Source organism: Podarcis melisellensis (genome assembly GCF_964234715.1).
Source record: "Podarcis melisellensis genome assembly, chromosome: 5".
In the NCBI taxonomy this organism is placed as follows: domain Eukaryota; kingdom Metazoa; phylum Chordata; class Lepidosauria; order Squamata; family Lacertidae; genus Podarcis; species Podarcis melisellensis.
In genome coordinates this window covers 43,645,717-43,661,027 of record NC_138537.1, presented here as the reverse complement: position 1 = coordinate 43,661,027, position 15,311 = coordinate 43,645,717, and the positions used below count along the sequence as shown (strand labels likewise).

Below are 15,311 nucleotides of genomic sequence, written 5' to 3'. Positions count from 1 at the left end.
ATCAGAAAGTGGCAGCATAGTAGAAAGTCCCGTTTTGCTGAGGCTCAGCGTTATGGGAAGCTGCCTGAATCAATTTTATCTTTCTCCCTCAATGTAGAGGCTAATTTAGGGGAGCACGGCTGGTACAGTTGCACTGGGTGCGGAGCCTTGGTGTGCCATAGGGGCCACTGCAACTATAATGTAGTATGGAAGGCAAGAGGTACGGGGTGCTGAATTTTGAGACCCCAAGGTCTGCCACTGCTCCACGTCCTCTTATCTCTGCCCCTAACACCTCATTTCTTTGCACCAAATAATTGCCGAAAACAACCCATCCTATATAACATGAGGTACCATTTACTTCCTGGAATTATGCATATTACAAATGCATGTTTCTAATTACCGTGATACTTCCTAATCACATAATTGGCTTATTTACTAATACTGGAATGTATATAAAATTGCAGGGCAATGAGGTGTGCGTGCTAATTGGCTCTCTTGGGTCACAGCAACTTCCTCATAAATCTGCAACTGATCTTGCAAGGAAAGGAACAAACAGCACCATTTGGCTATGGCTCTACTCCTTTGCAAAAGGATGATACCAACTCTCTCCATCCAGCCAGGATCTGGCTTGGCTATGTAGGTAGAAATCACGTCCCTTGCACACTACCACCTCCCACCTTCATCCCCAACGGTACCTTCAAGGGGTGTATTGATGAGGATAACTCTTCCCATGGGGGACGAGGTGCGGTAGTCCCGAAGGTTCCCATTCAGGAGCCGGTTCTGCCTGCTCAGCAGGAGGCGATTGGCAGTGCTGATGTCACTGCTGGAGCCCCGGGAGTGAGTCGGGTAAATGATTTCGCTCTGGAATGAATCAGGAGTGTATGCCATGGCAGGACAGGGTGCTGGTTATGCACAGAAGGACTCTCGCTGTTGGGTCTCTTGATGGGTTGGAGAAGCACACTGCGCTTGGGCCTGATTCCTTCAGGAAAGTTGGGCGAGTTTGTTACATTTTGGCCCCTTAGGTTGCTTCCCACCAGTGGAAACCGTTGCTGGACATGTTTCCATCAATCATAGTATTACCTCTCGTAGACTCATTTTGTTGTTGTCAATGGTGATGTTACCACTGAGGATTGTCCTTAGGAAAATTCACCTATTTTTAAAATTCAGGATCCAATGAAAACATCTTGCCTCTCATGGGTTTAGATTCATGCTCTTTCTCTGTCTTCCAGACATGTATTCTGTAATAATAATAGTAGTGGTGGTGGTGGTAGTAGTAGTAGTAGTAGTAGTAGTAATAGTAATAGTAATAGTAATAATACTATCATTTTTTTACCCTAAAGCCTTTAGTCAAATTTAAGCCTTATGCACATTTAACTGGAAGCAATTAAACAGGACTTATTTCTATGTAAATAAGTTTAGGGTGGCTGCATGGATTTCTTTTGAGTTTGTGGTGCAACAAGAACATGTTTTATGGCACTCCAGAAGTCTCCTTGACAAGGGAGTATACCCTCAGTCAGTCCCTCTAGTACCTGAACTTTTGAGGACAGTCATAACAATATTTTTGCACTCACAAGGTTGAGAAAATGAAATTTAAAAAAATGAAATTTGTGGCTGGCAGAATTTTTACAAAAATATTACTGCCTTTCACACAGTGCTCACTGCATCCACTCTTTGAAGTTAGGTGTGTGTGTGTGGGGGGGGGGTCTAATGCTAATTGAACAGTTTCAGACAAGAAGGAACTTCATATTTATTATCTAAGCAATATGGTGGATGAAGACATTTTTACAGTAAGACATAAGCATGTTGCAAACGTTGTTTGAAACATTTTCATTGCAGTGGGACTGTTGTGTTCCATGGAATTTATGTAGAATAAAAAGCAGGAATAATATTGTTTGACTATGGCTGACCTAGCTAAATGTAGAAAAATTAAAGATGAAAAGAAAATGGATCAGATTCTTTTCCTTCCAGTGTCACAGTGTGATTCTATTTTAGCACTTTTAGTCTAAAAACATCTGTTGATTTCAGTGATGTATCTCCAGGTTTATGGCTTGGCAATTTAATAGAATCATATCATTCTAGAGTTAGAAGGGACCACAAGGGTCATCTAGTCCACCCCCTTGCAGTGCAAGAATCTTTCACCCACGACCCTGAGATTCAGAGCCTCATGTGCTCTACTGACTGAGCTATCCCAACCAAATCTTCCTGGTTTACACAGCGTGACTGGATATGCACTTGTTCAGCTGAGACCAGAAGTAACCCTACCTTGATATGCTTATATTTCTCAAGGCATTTACTGCTTAAGAATTACACTAGGTTGGCTTGAAGTGGGTACACTAGTTTACAGTAGCCAGTGCCAAGCTGAAATGCTTTCAGCTTGCTGTATAGATAAGAAAATAATAATTTTCTATTTTTAAAAAAATAAAATAAAATTCAAAAACTTTTAATGAATTGCCCAAAAAACTAATACTTTTTAGAGCTTTGCTTGTAAATAACTCGAGATGCTGCAGGAATTCTGCTTTGATCTCTTAATGCTCTCTGCTGAATATCCTGGAAGCTTTAAGCAGTATGCAACAGCCAAAGCTTTTGCTCATTGTAACATTCTCAATAAGAAGCCTTAAAAGAGACTATGTCCCAAGCGTGGGCATTTGTTCCTCCACACGGCTGTTCAGTCCGGGAAGATGGAGATCTCTCTGCTTTTGCTATGTAATCACTCAGGGGAAGAGAGGGGGATTTTCCAGCTTACTCTGCATCACTGATACGCAAGCCCCCGTCTCCCCCGCCGCCGCCGTTTCCTTGCCTGCACATTAGCTGGAATGAAGCCTGCGTGCGGAGTGACCTGACCTTAATAAATAAGTGATGTCATCTCTTCCATTAGAGATACAGCACGGGGGCGGGGACCGCAGAAACCCTTGTGGGAGAGGACAAGATATGGGGCACGCCCCGATTCTGATACAAGGCCACTAGTAGGCAACTTCTCAACAACCGTCGCTTCTGCTCCAGTGTGAGTGGAACGGGATGTTTCAGCACCTTGGACAGGTCTCCCGAAAGCACCTGCATTAAATTGCATCCTGCTACCTGCAGGTAAACCTCATGCCTAACGCCCTTGTTCTACCTGGCAACTCTCTCTGACCTAGCACAAAATAATCTACAGACAGTAGAGAGACGAAAAGGGAAGGGTGACCCGCTCAGAAATGTAAATAACCCCTGATTAACATACCCCTCCCATGCCCCCCTCCTCACCTGTTTCCATGTTGCTCTGCAAACTTCCTCACCTGGGACAGACACACAGTTGAGCCTGCAAACCTGGTGGCTGCTAGAGGTACCTCTCACCCCCGTCACATGGATTGGCTGGTCAAACCAGGAACAAGACCTCTCATAGGTCAGAAGAGCTGTCAGTTATTCGCAGCACTTCCTCGTTGTATCTCTTGTGGAGGGAAGGGGGGAAACTCAGCAGGTGTGTTTCTGGACTTATAACAAGCAGAGAAGAATGGAAGCAGCTCCAACAGAGAACATTATTAGGACTATCCATTTGTTCTGCAGTCAAAATGAACAGGTAACGGCATGTGATTGCTGAAGAGGGATGTATCCTCCCCAATTTAAAATGGCTTATGTGTGTTAATTACTGGAAGCAATTTTTTAGATATCAAAATACCCCATTGAGATTATTGTCTATGTATTGATGCTTTTGTTGGACTTTGTGTCCTGCTTATGTGTCTTGTACATTTATGATAATAAAAGGAGACATATCTATACTTTAGTAAGGTGTAGAGGAAAGTCTGTAAATTAACTTTACATTTGAAGAAGAGATTCCCATTTTGCATTAGTATATTTGCTGGGCAAAATTATCTAAAATATACACATTTATTATAGCCATTAACATCTAGTCCTAATAGGGTGGCCAAATGCAAAAGAAAGCGGGGCCTTAATAGTCACCTTTAATAGTTAGGTCACCAGCACCTGCTGAAATCCCCTCTTCTACCCTGCTATATTGAAAGAAGCAGGAGCCTTGTTGTCTTTTGCACTAGGTGGAGGTGAAGTGATGACACTGGACTAAAGCACTTCCTGGCATGCAGGCAAGACTGAACAGAGGTAAATCCCAATCAGAGTAGCATAGAGTTTTATTGAATTAGTCCATATCAACAGAAAACAAAACAGAATACAAATAAAGTCTGCATAAAAGTAAACTGCATTTAAAACCCTACATGAAAGGAAATGTTGTATTTGCTTTTGCTAAAACAGCTAAAAACCAAAACATTAAAAATAAAATAGAGTTAAATAGGGGAGAAGGACATCAAACTAGTTTAGGTAGTCTGCTAACCCCCTGAAATAAAACCTGACAGGGAGATTAGTTCATGTACCAAACTTGCTAGTTGCCTGCCTCTGATAGAGTGGGCTTTCTCAAGTTGATCATTCAGATGCTCCGTGGACTTCAGAGAGGGGGATAATCTGAGGAATGTGTGATTTGCTTGAAATGCTGGTTGGTGCAATAGGTAGATAGCTTTGCAACCCTCTCTTGTATAAAGGGCAGCTTCTTTTAGCTTCCCTCATGTGTGGGGGCACTTATGCTGCTCTCTCCATGATGTCAGGGTGTATTGGTGGTCCTAAGGCTGGTGGTGTTTTGCAGGTCTTGCAGTAAACTTCAAAGAGACTAGCCACAGAGTGCATGCGGTAAAAGATGCCCAGTGGCAGGGAGATCTTGACCACGATGGCCCATAGTGTGAAGCCATAGAAAGATTGCTCAATCTGGCTCACCAGGTGCGGGCGGGTCCCATAGGCATATAGAATCCACACCTAGTCAAACAAAGGAAACAGGGAAAGGAATAAAACGAACTTCAAACTGTTGGCATAAGTAGCCATTATTTTGGGGCAGCAGCATCCTTTCATAGGAGGGATGGGGAGCACGTGGCCCTCCATATTCTGTTGTTATTGTTGAACTACAACTCCCATCAGCCCCATCCAGCATCTGGTGGACCACCACTTCCCCATCCTTCCTGAAATGTCTCCCATACTTATTTAGCATTTGACGTGCCTTTAGAGCACATGGAAAAGCTATGTTGTCTAGGATATACACCTGTTTTTCCACTGTCCCCTGTTCTGCTTTCTCAAGCACATGAACAACAATCAGAAGTTTTCATGTGCCGGATTAGAAGGTACTCTTTGAGCCAATCTACATGTTCAGAGAAAGAACATGGGGCAGCACTCCATGACCTGTTGTAGGTCAGAATGTGAGAGGTGTGTCACACAGCTATAGCTTCCCTTCCCTTTGCATGAACATAAACAAGCAGCAGGTCAGGAGTAAAGCTTGGTTAGAGCCTTTCTTTCTAAAACGCCAGATTTTTTGTGGCGGCAGGAGGGGAGTGGAATTAAATTTTGAAGACAGGGATAAAGTTCAGTTCCACTGCCTGGATTCCAAATTGGTACAGTCCCAGGAAAGTTGTAGCATTTGTGTGCCTCCTGAACATGTAGATCGGCCATTATATAGATGGGGATGTTGTTCCACTTCACCCAACTTTCTTTGGCAAGAAGTTATGCTTTCCAGGCTGTGCCAGAATTCTTCAGTTATGTAATTCAGGTCTTTGAAAATTTCTGTAAGCATGACATTTTAAACAATGATGATGCGTTATGTTTTTAGATATGCGGGTTGCGTTCACTTCTGGATGCGAACAGGGCTCCGGAACGGATCCCGTTCGCATGCAGAGGTACCAGTGTACCTACACTGGAGCTATAGGCTGCATAGGAATCCTCATTTATGTCACTGTTGTGCTGTTTCCTTGATACTGTTTGCAACAAAAAAGGGGTGGGGGGTTGCATAAAGGAGAAACTAACAAATAGGTACATTTTTGGAATTGGGAGAAAAGGATTTGTGATAGCAAAGCTTGACTTGGTGTTGCAAATTACCAAATGCAGTTTGTTATGTGACTAAAGTTACAAGCCAAATAACCATTTTATAAGTACCTATGTTAGCTTCCTGCTACTCCAACCATCAAATAGTATTATGGCACCTTAAAGACAAACAAGTTTTATTATGGCAGAACCTTTATGAAGAAGAGTCCACTTCATTAGATGCATCTGATGAAATGGTCTCTGGTCCACATCTTGAAGGTGCCATAAGACTTTTTTGTTGATCTTGGTTCTAATCCACTACTGCCCTCTATGGGTCACATAGATTCTCTCACTTGGAACACGTTCAAGAACTGATTTTGCTAAGTTAGTTACAACAAATATTATTAGACAATCTTCTGTGTTTTCCATTTCAAATTTGGCATGATTGGAGCTCTAACAAAATCATCAACATCATGGCAAGATTCATGCGTGTAACATAATGTGTGGTGGTGGGGTTCTTCAATAAGGAATTTGGTAGAGCAAATTGAAATTTGGCATTGATGAGTAAAAGTCTTCATATCAGCCTGGAAGAGCTAAGGCAAATAAGTTCAAAGAAGACTGGGAATTGTTTGGGACATTTTTGAATGCAAAGCAGGTTGCTATAAGAGGTACTCCCTTTCTTTTGCTCTGCAGTATCTATCTTGGAATTTCATGGTGTAAAATAGGTTTCTAATGCTGCTTCTTATTTAAAGACTACAATATTGAATTAAGGGTGAATTAACTTTTAATATCTTTTTATACCTTGTCATTAAACATTTATGACATATTTGTAATTTCTTTATATAACTGATGTGTTGATGATAGCTTTAATCAATTTAATTATTTTTTAGGAAATGGTGTCATTCTATGTTGGTGTATAATGGGGATCACCAACATGGTGCTTGAAGGCACCAGTGTTCCCGCCAGTACCTACTGTGATGCCCACAAAAGGTCTCAGTAAACACTCTCTCAAAAATCCACAGTTCAAAGGAGACTGTTTGCTCTTCTTGCTCAGTTCCTGATTGCATTGGCTCAGCTTCTCCTACACTGAACACACTTACACACCACTCTTAAACATGCCCACAGTTCATTGGATTCTTGAATTGGACACCCATCCACTCATCTATTCTGAACACAGGAGAGGTGCAAAGAGCTTCTCTCTGGGGCAGCCCTGGGATGGATAATAAAAAGGCACCTGCATCAGCTACCTCATAGAAAAATGCTCCTTGCAGTTCTCTGTTCAGAAATCAACTGCTCTTGGTGAGTGAGCACAATGTTGCCTGACAAAACAACTTTGCCAGATACACCTGGGTGTAGGGCAGTGTCCAATTCTGTAGGAACCTGTTTCCCATTCATGAGGTGGCTGGTGGTTGTGGACATGCCCTTACCATTTTGCGGTTGTGTCCCTCTTTCTGCTGTTTTAGATGTGGCAGCCATTTTGTGTCATGCCATGTTCCCCATGGCAGCCATGTTGTGTTGCGCCACACCCTGAAGATAGCCATTTCTTGACTGGTATCTGTGGCACTTTCTGGTATGTAATAACTTGGCCTGGGCCTAGTGAACACAAACCATTATGCACAAGTTTTCACTAGGCCTGTGCTAAGACCTGGTATGCTGACATAGATTGATCATATTATCAAAACTAAGGCCAACAGAGACTACTGCCTCAATTATGTCATGGACAGCCTGGTTCCTCATTGCAAAGGGTCTCCCTAGAATCCCTTTCCACAAAATCTCCCACCCACTGCAATTTTGGTGCTACCTTTAGATCTGTCTTAAACCAAACCCAACTTACCGATATGTTGTAGAAGATGAGGAGAATTGAGATGTTTTGTAGGACCTTCCTTCTGATACTTTGTTTTTTAGGTTCTCTCTGAATGTGTGAAATCTGGAAGAGGGATGGGTCATCACCATGATCTGACAAGTGCATGGGCAATTGATTTTCCAAACTGGCCATGATGTTGGTCAGTGTATGGGTTTTGGAGTAAGGTCTATTGCCGTCCTGTTCTGCAGGACCTCTGGAAATGGAAAAGATCCAGCTGGCAGCAGCAGAATTGCTGTTGTCTTGGCCATCTGGCTCTTGAGGGAGGCTTGAGTACAAAGCTTCAGTAATGAAGAGATTCTGTCCCAATATCTGGATGGTCTTGCAGAGGGAGAAGCAGAAGTCTAGGAGGTGGAGGCCACCATTGGTATGAAGAAATAAGATGGCAACCAAAGAGAAGATGGATACCATGAGGGGACCACAGGAGCTGCCCAGAAGCAAGGTGACATCTAAGTTTCTTACCACGCTTTTGTCAGAAGGGAGAGCCGCAGATTTTTTCTTCATTCTGTAGGTGGCAATGCCAATCAAAGTTGCCAGGAACATGGCAGACAAGAGCACAGAGTTGAAGATGTAGTATGTCCGTAGGGCTTCAGGAATGGTGTGGGGAGACTTGGCAAGCACTCCAAAGGAGATCATCACCCCAAATGTCGCTGAAATGGCCAAGGCCCCCAGCACTAGCCCCACAAAAGCCCCACTGAGATGGAAGTGTGCCTTGTGAGTAAGCTGGGGCTTTTGGCTGGGGCTTTGCCGCCCCGTGTTCTTCCAGATGATGTACAGCATTGTAGAAGAGAAGAGACTGAACTCAATATTGAAGGGATGCAGGTAGGCGGCGCCTTCTGAAAAGATGTGGCAAAGGCTGGTGGTACAGATGCAGCTGTTGGTGTGGGAACCACCTGTAGGAAGAATAGGATGCTTGTGCTAGAAGAGGGATATATGTTTAGCAGAGGAACAACAGAAAAGGTTGTCTGGCAACTTCTAACTGGAAAAGAGGACAATTCTATCTGCTTAGGTCACACCCACAGCAAATATTTAAAGCATTCTTACACCACTGTAACACTCATGGAGAATCCTAGGAACTGTAGTTTGTTAAGGGTGCTGGGAATTGTAGCTTGGTGAGGTCAGCACTACAATTCCCAGGATTCTTTGGGGGAAGCCTGACTGTTAAAATGGTATTAAGAGCTCTGTTTGGTGTGGCTGTGCCCCGTGAAAAACCGCACATAGTTCTTTTCCACCGGCTCATGTAAGACCAGCACAAACAGTTGGGCCTGGTGAGCACTCAATGTTCCCATCCCCTAAAATTATACTCTGTGGGTTGCCATCTGATTCTATTCTGCTCCAAATTTGATTTTAAGCTGTATTTTAATTGATTGTTTGATTTATGTTTTTAATGTAACATACTTTGATGGTAGTCACCCTGAGCCTGGTCCTGGCTGCAGAGGGTGGGGTATAAATAAAATTATTATTATTATTATTATTTTCTGCTTTCTTCATCCAATCATGACAACTTTATACCAAAACACGCTGTGGGAAGGGGAGCTGCAGGCTAACTGTATCTGTAAATAAATTCTTACCACTGAATTTGGAGGATGGGGTGCTTCAGAGGAATGGCATGAGATGGAACATCATGTATAGGAAGCACAGTGATCGTAGGGTGGATAGTTAAAGCATGGATGGGAAATGGCTCAATCCAGGGGGAAATTCAGGTGAAGTGGAGTGTTAGGGCTTTGCAGCATTGGGGAAGGGATGCAAAGGAGAAATATGGGGTGCGGCAGCTGCAGAGCTGCATTCTACAGGGGGACTCTCCTTATGTTGTTGAAGCCAAATATTTCCTTATATGCTGGGCTGAGTCTCAGCAGTTTCCCATGAGGGGCTCCGGAGTAAATGGCAAAGTAAGTGGGCACATCTGCTGGAAAGAAGGCCAGAGAACGGATGCAAATGCTCAGAGAACATACATTACTGGACTACCATATAAGTATAGTAAGATAGCAAGTAAACAGAAGTCCCTTGGACAGGGTTGCCACATGTCCAGAATTTCCTGGACATATCCGGAATACGACGTTCCTCAGCAGAGTCTGGGTGGAAATAGGCCAAATGTTCGGGAATATCCAGATGTATGGCAGCCTATGCCGGCAGCTTTACAACTTTGCTCTCCAGATTTTCCCTGTTTAAAAATATGGCAACCCTACCCTTAGATTTGAACCATGTCTTTGGTCACTTTGAAAGACTTAGTTCCTAAGTTTGTCACTGATCAAGCCAAGCCATTTGTAGACCTCTCTTTGAGAGCTCGCTCCCCAGATGAGAAGGACTGTTTGTACCATGGGGGGCCTGTGAAGTCTCTCCCTTGTGAGCATCATAAAATTCTTCCAGCTGCTTCATGGACTCATCCAGCACCACACTCATCCACAGGAGCACGTTGGTGGCCAGAGTGTGCATCAGCCCAAACCTAGAAGTCACGGGGAGAAAGGAGGAAGGGGATAAATTAAAGATCTCTGCGCTTCACCCTCCCCTACTCAATTTGGTTCAGATAGAGGCTCCCTGGCCCCAATCTAAACATTCCTCCCAGCCATGATTAGCATCTTTGTAGCCATTTCATGCACTGGCATTCTTACGAGGCTGCCAAAAACCTGACTTGCTTTTCCCAGCATTGTTGCCTCATCTGCAACATTCAGTTTCTTCCAGGCGTCCTCATCCTTGCTAGAGGCAGAATTTTCATATTACAGCTACCCAATGCAAACCCTCCTGTGGCGCAATGGGTCAGCACATCTGCTTGTTAATTGGAAGGTGGGCAGTTCAAGCCCTCTCAGGGACAGCTGCAGGCAAAATATTCCTACATTGCAGGGGGTTAGACTAGATGACCCTCAGGGTCCCTTCCAACTCTATGTCACTGATTCTCTGTGATTCTAATTGCATCCCGTGCAGTGCTAAGTGCGTGCCCTAGCAGTGCAAGGATTACTCTTTGTGCAACAGGACTTTCCTTCCCTGCCTGCGCATCCCTTAAATATTTTCTGGACTTTCCTTCACCCCTCTGGAGCACATTTAGGGAAAGGGCACAAGGTGGGGGTGAAGAGGAGGAGAGAAAGTTCTGCAGTGCAAACAGCAGTCTTTGTGCTGATGGGATGCTTTCATTTATTGCATTTTTATCCCACCTTTGAAGAAAGATGGATGAAATAATAAGGAATTGCATAGGTTAGAAAAGACTGTACTGCTTTGAAGTTCAAGCCTTGGACCAGTGTGTATGCCTGGTAGCTGTTTGGGTTGCTGATTTTACGTAGTTCAAGAGAATACACTTACCTATTTAGATGCTGGTGTTCCTGGATGCAAACTTTAGCATTAAACAACAGCACTGAGACCTGTAAGAAGGGAAGGAAGGTGCCAGGGAGGGGAAAGAGATAGAACACCACATCACCATTTGCCACTAATAGTATAAACCAGTCTTCCCCAACCTGGTGCTCTCTGCATTTATTGGACTTCCAACTCCCATTAGCCCTAACCAGGAAGGTCAGTGGCCAGGGATGATGGAAGTTGTAGTCCAACAACATTTGGAGGGCACTAGCTTGACTACCATTGCTGAAAGCCCACTAAGTTTGGGAAGCCTGGCACAAACTGTTCCTCCAGTACAGTGGTACCTCGGGTTAAGTACTTAATTTGTTCTGGAGGTCCATTCTTAACCTGAAACTGTTCTTAACCTGAAGCACCACTTTAGCTAATGGGGCTTCCTGCTGCCGCTGCGCTGCCGGAGCCCGATTTCTGTTCTCATCCTGAAGCAAAGTTCTTAACCCGAGGTACTACTTCTGGGTTAGCGGAGTCTGTAACCTGAAGCGTATGCAACCTGAAGCGTATGTAACCCGAGGTACCACTGTACTCTGAAATTTTGCCTTATGCACTGCCTCTTTAACAGTAGTGAACATTTTGCAAGGAGAAAGCAAGGAGAGAAGCAGAAGGGGCAGGTAACCTAGATGTATGGCAGAAAAGGAAGGAAAATAGCTAACTCCTCTAAGGCTGAGCCTGCCTGTGCTGTGGCATCCCCACCAAAGATCTGACTACATTTGACCTCACCTGGATGATGGTAAAAACAGCCTGCACCACAGGGAAGGTGGTGATGAGCATGGAGGCGCAGTGCTGCAGCTCGTAGCAGTACCCCAGGGAGAGGCAGTCCAGAACCAAGGTGGCCAGTGCAAAGAGAGAGAGACCGCCTGCCATGACAAGACAGCACGGTCACCACAAATGCAGCACAGAAAGCAGGCACTCTGATGATTTATTCAGGAAGCAGAAGGGGGCAGGAGGTCCATTTATATTAAGTGCCAAGACCGTGGGACCAGAGAGAGCAAGGGGAGCAGGCTTCCTGCTGATGAAGGAAAGCATCTGCAACCTGACAGTTCCACCCTGTCAATTCCAAAGTGAGTCCCCAGTGCCTTTCTCCACTGACCCATAAGACTACAGATTAAAAAACAACAACATGAGCTGCGTGGAAGGGGAATTGTGAAACAAGACTGAGAAATCTGTGGTTTCATGGAAGTCCCCACCCTCGCCAATCATTGCGATGCTAATAGGGGTAGGCAGCTGATGCGAGTGGTTGTTTGTGAGAACAAATTGGCTGATATAACCAGTGCTTTTTTCTTTCTTTCTTAAAAAGTGTTTAGGGGTACTCTCATTTTGACTCAAGAAAACCACCATTTTATAGTTCAAATCGGAGAAAGTAAATACAGTAAATGGACAAAGAAAAGAGATTCACAAAATGTTTAGGGGTATGCGTACCCCTGCGTCCTCCCAGAAAAAAAAGCACTGGATAGAACAATAGGTTCTCTGTCTCTCTGAAATGAAATGAAGTGCAAGTCAGGCTAATAGCAGAGTGGGCTGAAATTCTGAAATATCTTCTGGTTGGCTTGGATCTGTCAGACACCAGCAGATCCAAGAACCACATTTTCTCTGCAGGATTCAACTGTAATGGTGTCTTGTGTGTCACAACTCCTCTAATTCACTTGTCTGAGTCCTCTTTTAGTAGAAATGCCAAAACTTTTGATGGGCAAGGAGGTTTCATTGCTAGTGATGGTCTTCGTTGTTTGAAGGATTGCACAATTTGCTTGGGCATGAGCATTTTGCAATGCATCCTATCTGTGTTAACATCTCTACCTTTTAGCCAGCTTGCTCCTGCCTGGTGATCCTGGTGCCTTTTCAGCTGCTTGTTGCGGGAAGAGTGGCAGCCAAACCAGAGCATCCAGATGCAGGAAGAGATCATGAGCGCCTCCAGGAAAGCATGGACGTTGCGGCTCTGTGAGCTGTGCTGGTGCATCTCAGCAAGGAGCACCGCACTGCCCACAAACGTCAGAAGCACCAAATAGAGGAGGGAAAGCAGGGAACTGGAGAGCATGGTAGATGCCATGGCTAAGCAGGGTCTTTTTGCTGGGTATCTGCAGTGCAGCAAGGTATAGCTCAGCATTACAGGGAATATAACTGTAGACAGAAATAGACTCGAGAGAAAGGTCAGGAACACACATCCTATGCGCCATGCTATATAACTGTGTGGATCTTATAACACAGAGACATGCACACAGCTCAGTACGAGGGCTGTAATAGTGCATGCATTCCCTTCAGCCTGCCCAAAAATGACTAAATTTTTGAACTGGCAGTGCTTTTCAACAGTTTATCCCAGAGGTCAGCAAACTTTTTCAGCAGGGGGCCGGTCCACTGTCCCTCAGACCTTGTGGGGGGCCAGACTATATTTTTGGAGAAAAAAATGAACAAATTCCTATGCCCCACAAATAACCGAGAGATGCATTTTAAATAAAAGAACACATTCTACTCCTGTAAAAACACCAGGCAGCCCCCACAAATAACCCAGAGATGCCTTTTAAATAAAAGGACACATTCTACTCATGTAAAAACATGCTGATTCCCAGACCATCTGTGGGCCAGGTTTAGAAGGCAATTGGGCTGGATCCGGCCACCGGGCCTTAAGTTTGCCTACCCGTGGTTTATCCCATGGTGGTCCGCTGCCAGGCTGCACGACTTCCAAAGGAGAATGTTAGGATGTTAGAGTTGGCTCCTTATTCTGCATTTGATTCAGCTGCAGCTGTAGCGTGGGAAAGCTCTGGGCAATTTAACACCTTTGCACTATAAAAATAAGCCATCACAAATCGTATACATCCATGTCACCAGGAGAATGTGACCTAGCTGCGTGACTAGCCCACAGCTTCTGTCACGAAGAGAAAAATCCCAGGAACAAAGAGCTCATCCGGCCTGCTGCTCAGTGCCAGGGAATCTGTCTTCCACAAATGGTTAACAATGCAATGCTTCCTAACCATGTTTATTCAGAACTAAATCCTACTGAATTAAGTGGGGTGTGATCCCAGGTTGTGCCATTAGGATTGCAGCCTAAATCATCCGCCTCCACCCTCCTCTGCAGTCATATAATAATAATAATAATAATAATAATAATAATAATAATAATAATAATAATAATAATAATAATTTTATTATTTATACCCCAACCATCTGGCTGGGTTTCCCCAGCCACTCTGAGTGGCTTACAGCATATATAAAAAATTGTAAAACATCAGACATTAAAATTTTCCTGATACATACCTAATGAAATCAAACCCCAAACCTATAAACATCCCTTTCCAATGTCTACTCATCTCTGCAAGATGTATGAGAGATATATGGACACAACAGGAAATGTTTTTGGAGGGCATGGATTTGAATTTTTGATTGTTGGGGTCAGACTTAGGAGGCTAATCAATAAACTCTTCTCTTGTTAGGCTTTCCATGAACCCTATCTGCCTGTCATACAGCCCTTCATATACTGTAACGCAATCGCAAAATCAAGCTTTGGGCCAAAAACACAAAGTGAGGAATGTGAGACTTGCTAACACGGGCTGGATCAGAGGAGTCAGAAGATTGATATTGTGTCCTGCAAGACAGGTGCTTTTCGTGGAAGCAGTGTGCCTCCTACTAATAGCTAGGTTGATGCATGGGACTCTCTTTCTTGGATAGTGGGAACCCTAACACCACATTTTGCAGCTGAAATAATGGGGTGATCCTGCATCACCAAGAACATTAGTTGTCACTCACCCTCCTGAGATAGTTGAAATTACTAAACAGACTTTCCTAGGGGGTAAAAAAGAAGGCAATATCATGAGTCTTTGCACATGAGCATGGAATTCACCAATTTTTGAAATGGAAAAAATGATACCCCAAGCACTCCCTCCAGAATTCTTAGGGATGGAGCCCTTCCCCTCAGAAGCCTTCCCCTTGGAACAGTGGAATCCTTGTATACATGCTCATTATAAGATCTAGATTCCAAAGCACACCTTATTCTGCTCTAGGCCCTTTCCCTGGCAAGATCCTACTCACCTGGTCGTGTCATGCTGCTGAGAGTCCAGTTCTCTCACACACCTACCACAGATTTGGAATTTATCTCAAGGAACCAGCAAGGCAAAGGTATTAATATACCAGGAATGATGCCCCAGGGGACAACTTGGGACCACCCCTACCAGCATAATCAGGGGCAGGGAGATCAGGATTTCCATATCATTTCTCCTTCACTCCCTGCCCCTATCCTCGCCTGGTGTTTAAATGTCTCTTTGTAAGCTAATGGGATTTGAATAGAAAGGGCTGGGGCTTTAATAGTGTATACCATCCAGCAATG

General features: G+C 44.1%; 2 protein-coding genes across 3 annotated transcripts in view; both read right to left on the bottom strand.

Moving 5' to 3' along the window:
• PDZD7 (PDZ domain containing 7) overlaps positions 1 to 1,136 on the bottom strand; it is a 31,307-nt gene extending 30,171 nt beyond the window's left edge. The window contains exon 1 of the mRNA XM_081912269.1: positions 675 to 1,136. Coding sequence (XP_081768395.1) covers positions 675 to 867 — 193 coding nt within the window. The 5' untranslated portion in view covers positions 868 to 1,136. The remainder of the gene's footprint in view (positions 1 to 674) is intronic.
• Positions 1,137 to 4,160: 3,024 nt separating this feature from the next.
• On the bottom strand, positions 4,161 to 15,061 carry LOC309370498 (proton channel OTOP1-like). Of its 2 annotated transcripts, XM_081912308.1 has the most exons (8): positions 15,017 to 15,061; positions 14,735 to 14,770; positions 12,794 to 13,071; positions 11,720 to 11,856; positions 10,955 to 11,013; positions 9,979 to 10,106; positions 7,637 to 8,556; positions 4,161 to 4,770 (listed from the first exon to the last, which is right to left on the bottom strand). In XM_081912308.1, the coding sequence occupies exons 3-8, from the start codon at positions 13,041 to 13,043 to the stop codon at positions 4,540 to 4,542; spliced, it is 1,725 nt and encodes a 574-aa protein (XP_081768434.1). In that variant the 5' UTR covers positions 13,044 to 13,071; positions 14,735 to 14,770; positions 15,017 to 15,061; the 3' UTR covers positions 4,161 to 4,539. The 2 variants fall into 2 exon arrangements, with proteins under 2 accessions (XP_081768434.1, XP_081768433.1); XM_081912307.1 differs by lacking the exons at positions 14,735 to 14,770; positions 15,017 to 15,061 and having other exon boundaries at positions 12,794 to 13,143.
• Between the last annotated feature and the right edge of the window lie 250 nt (positions 15,062 to 15,311).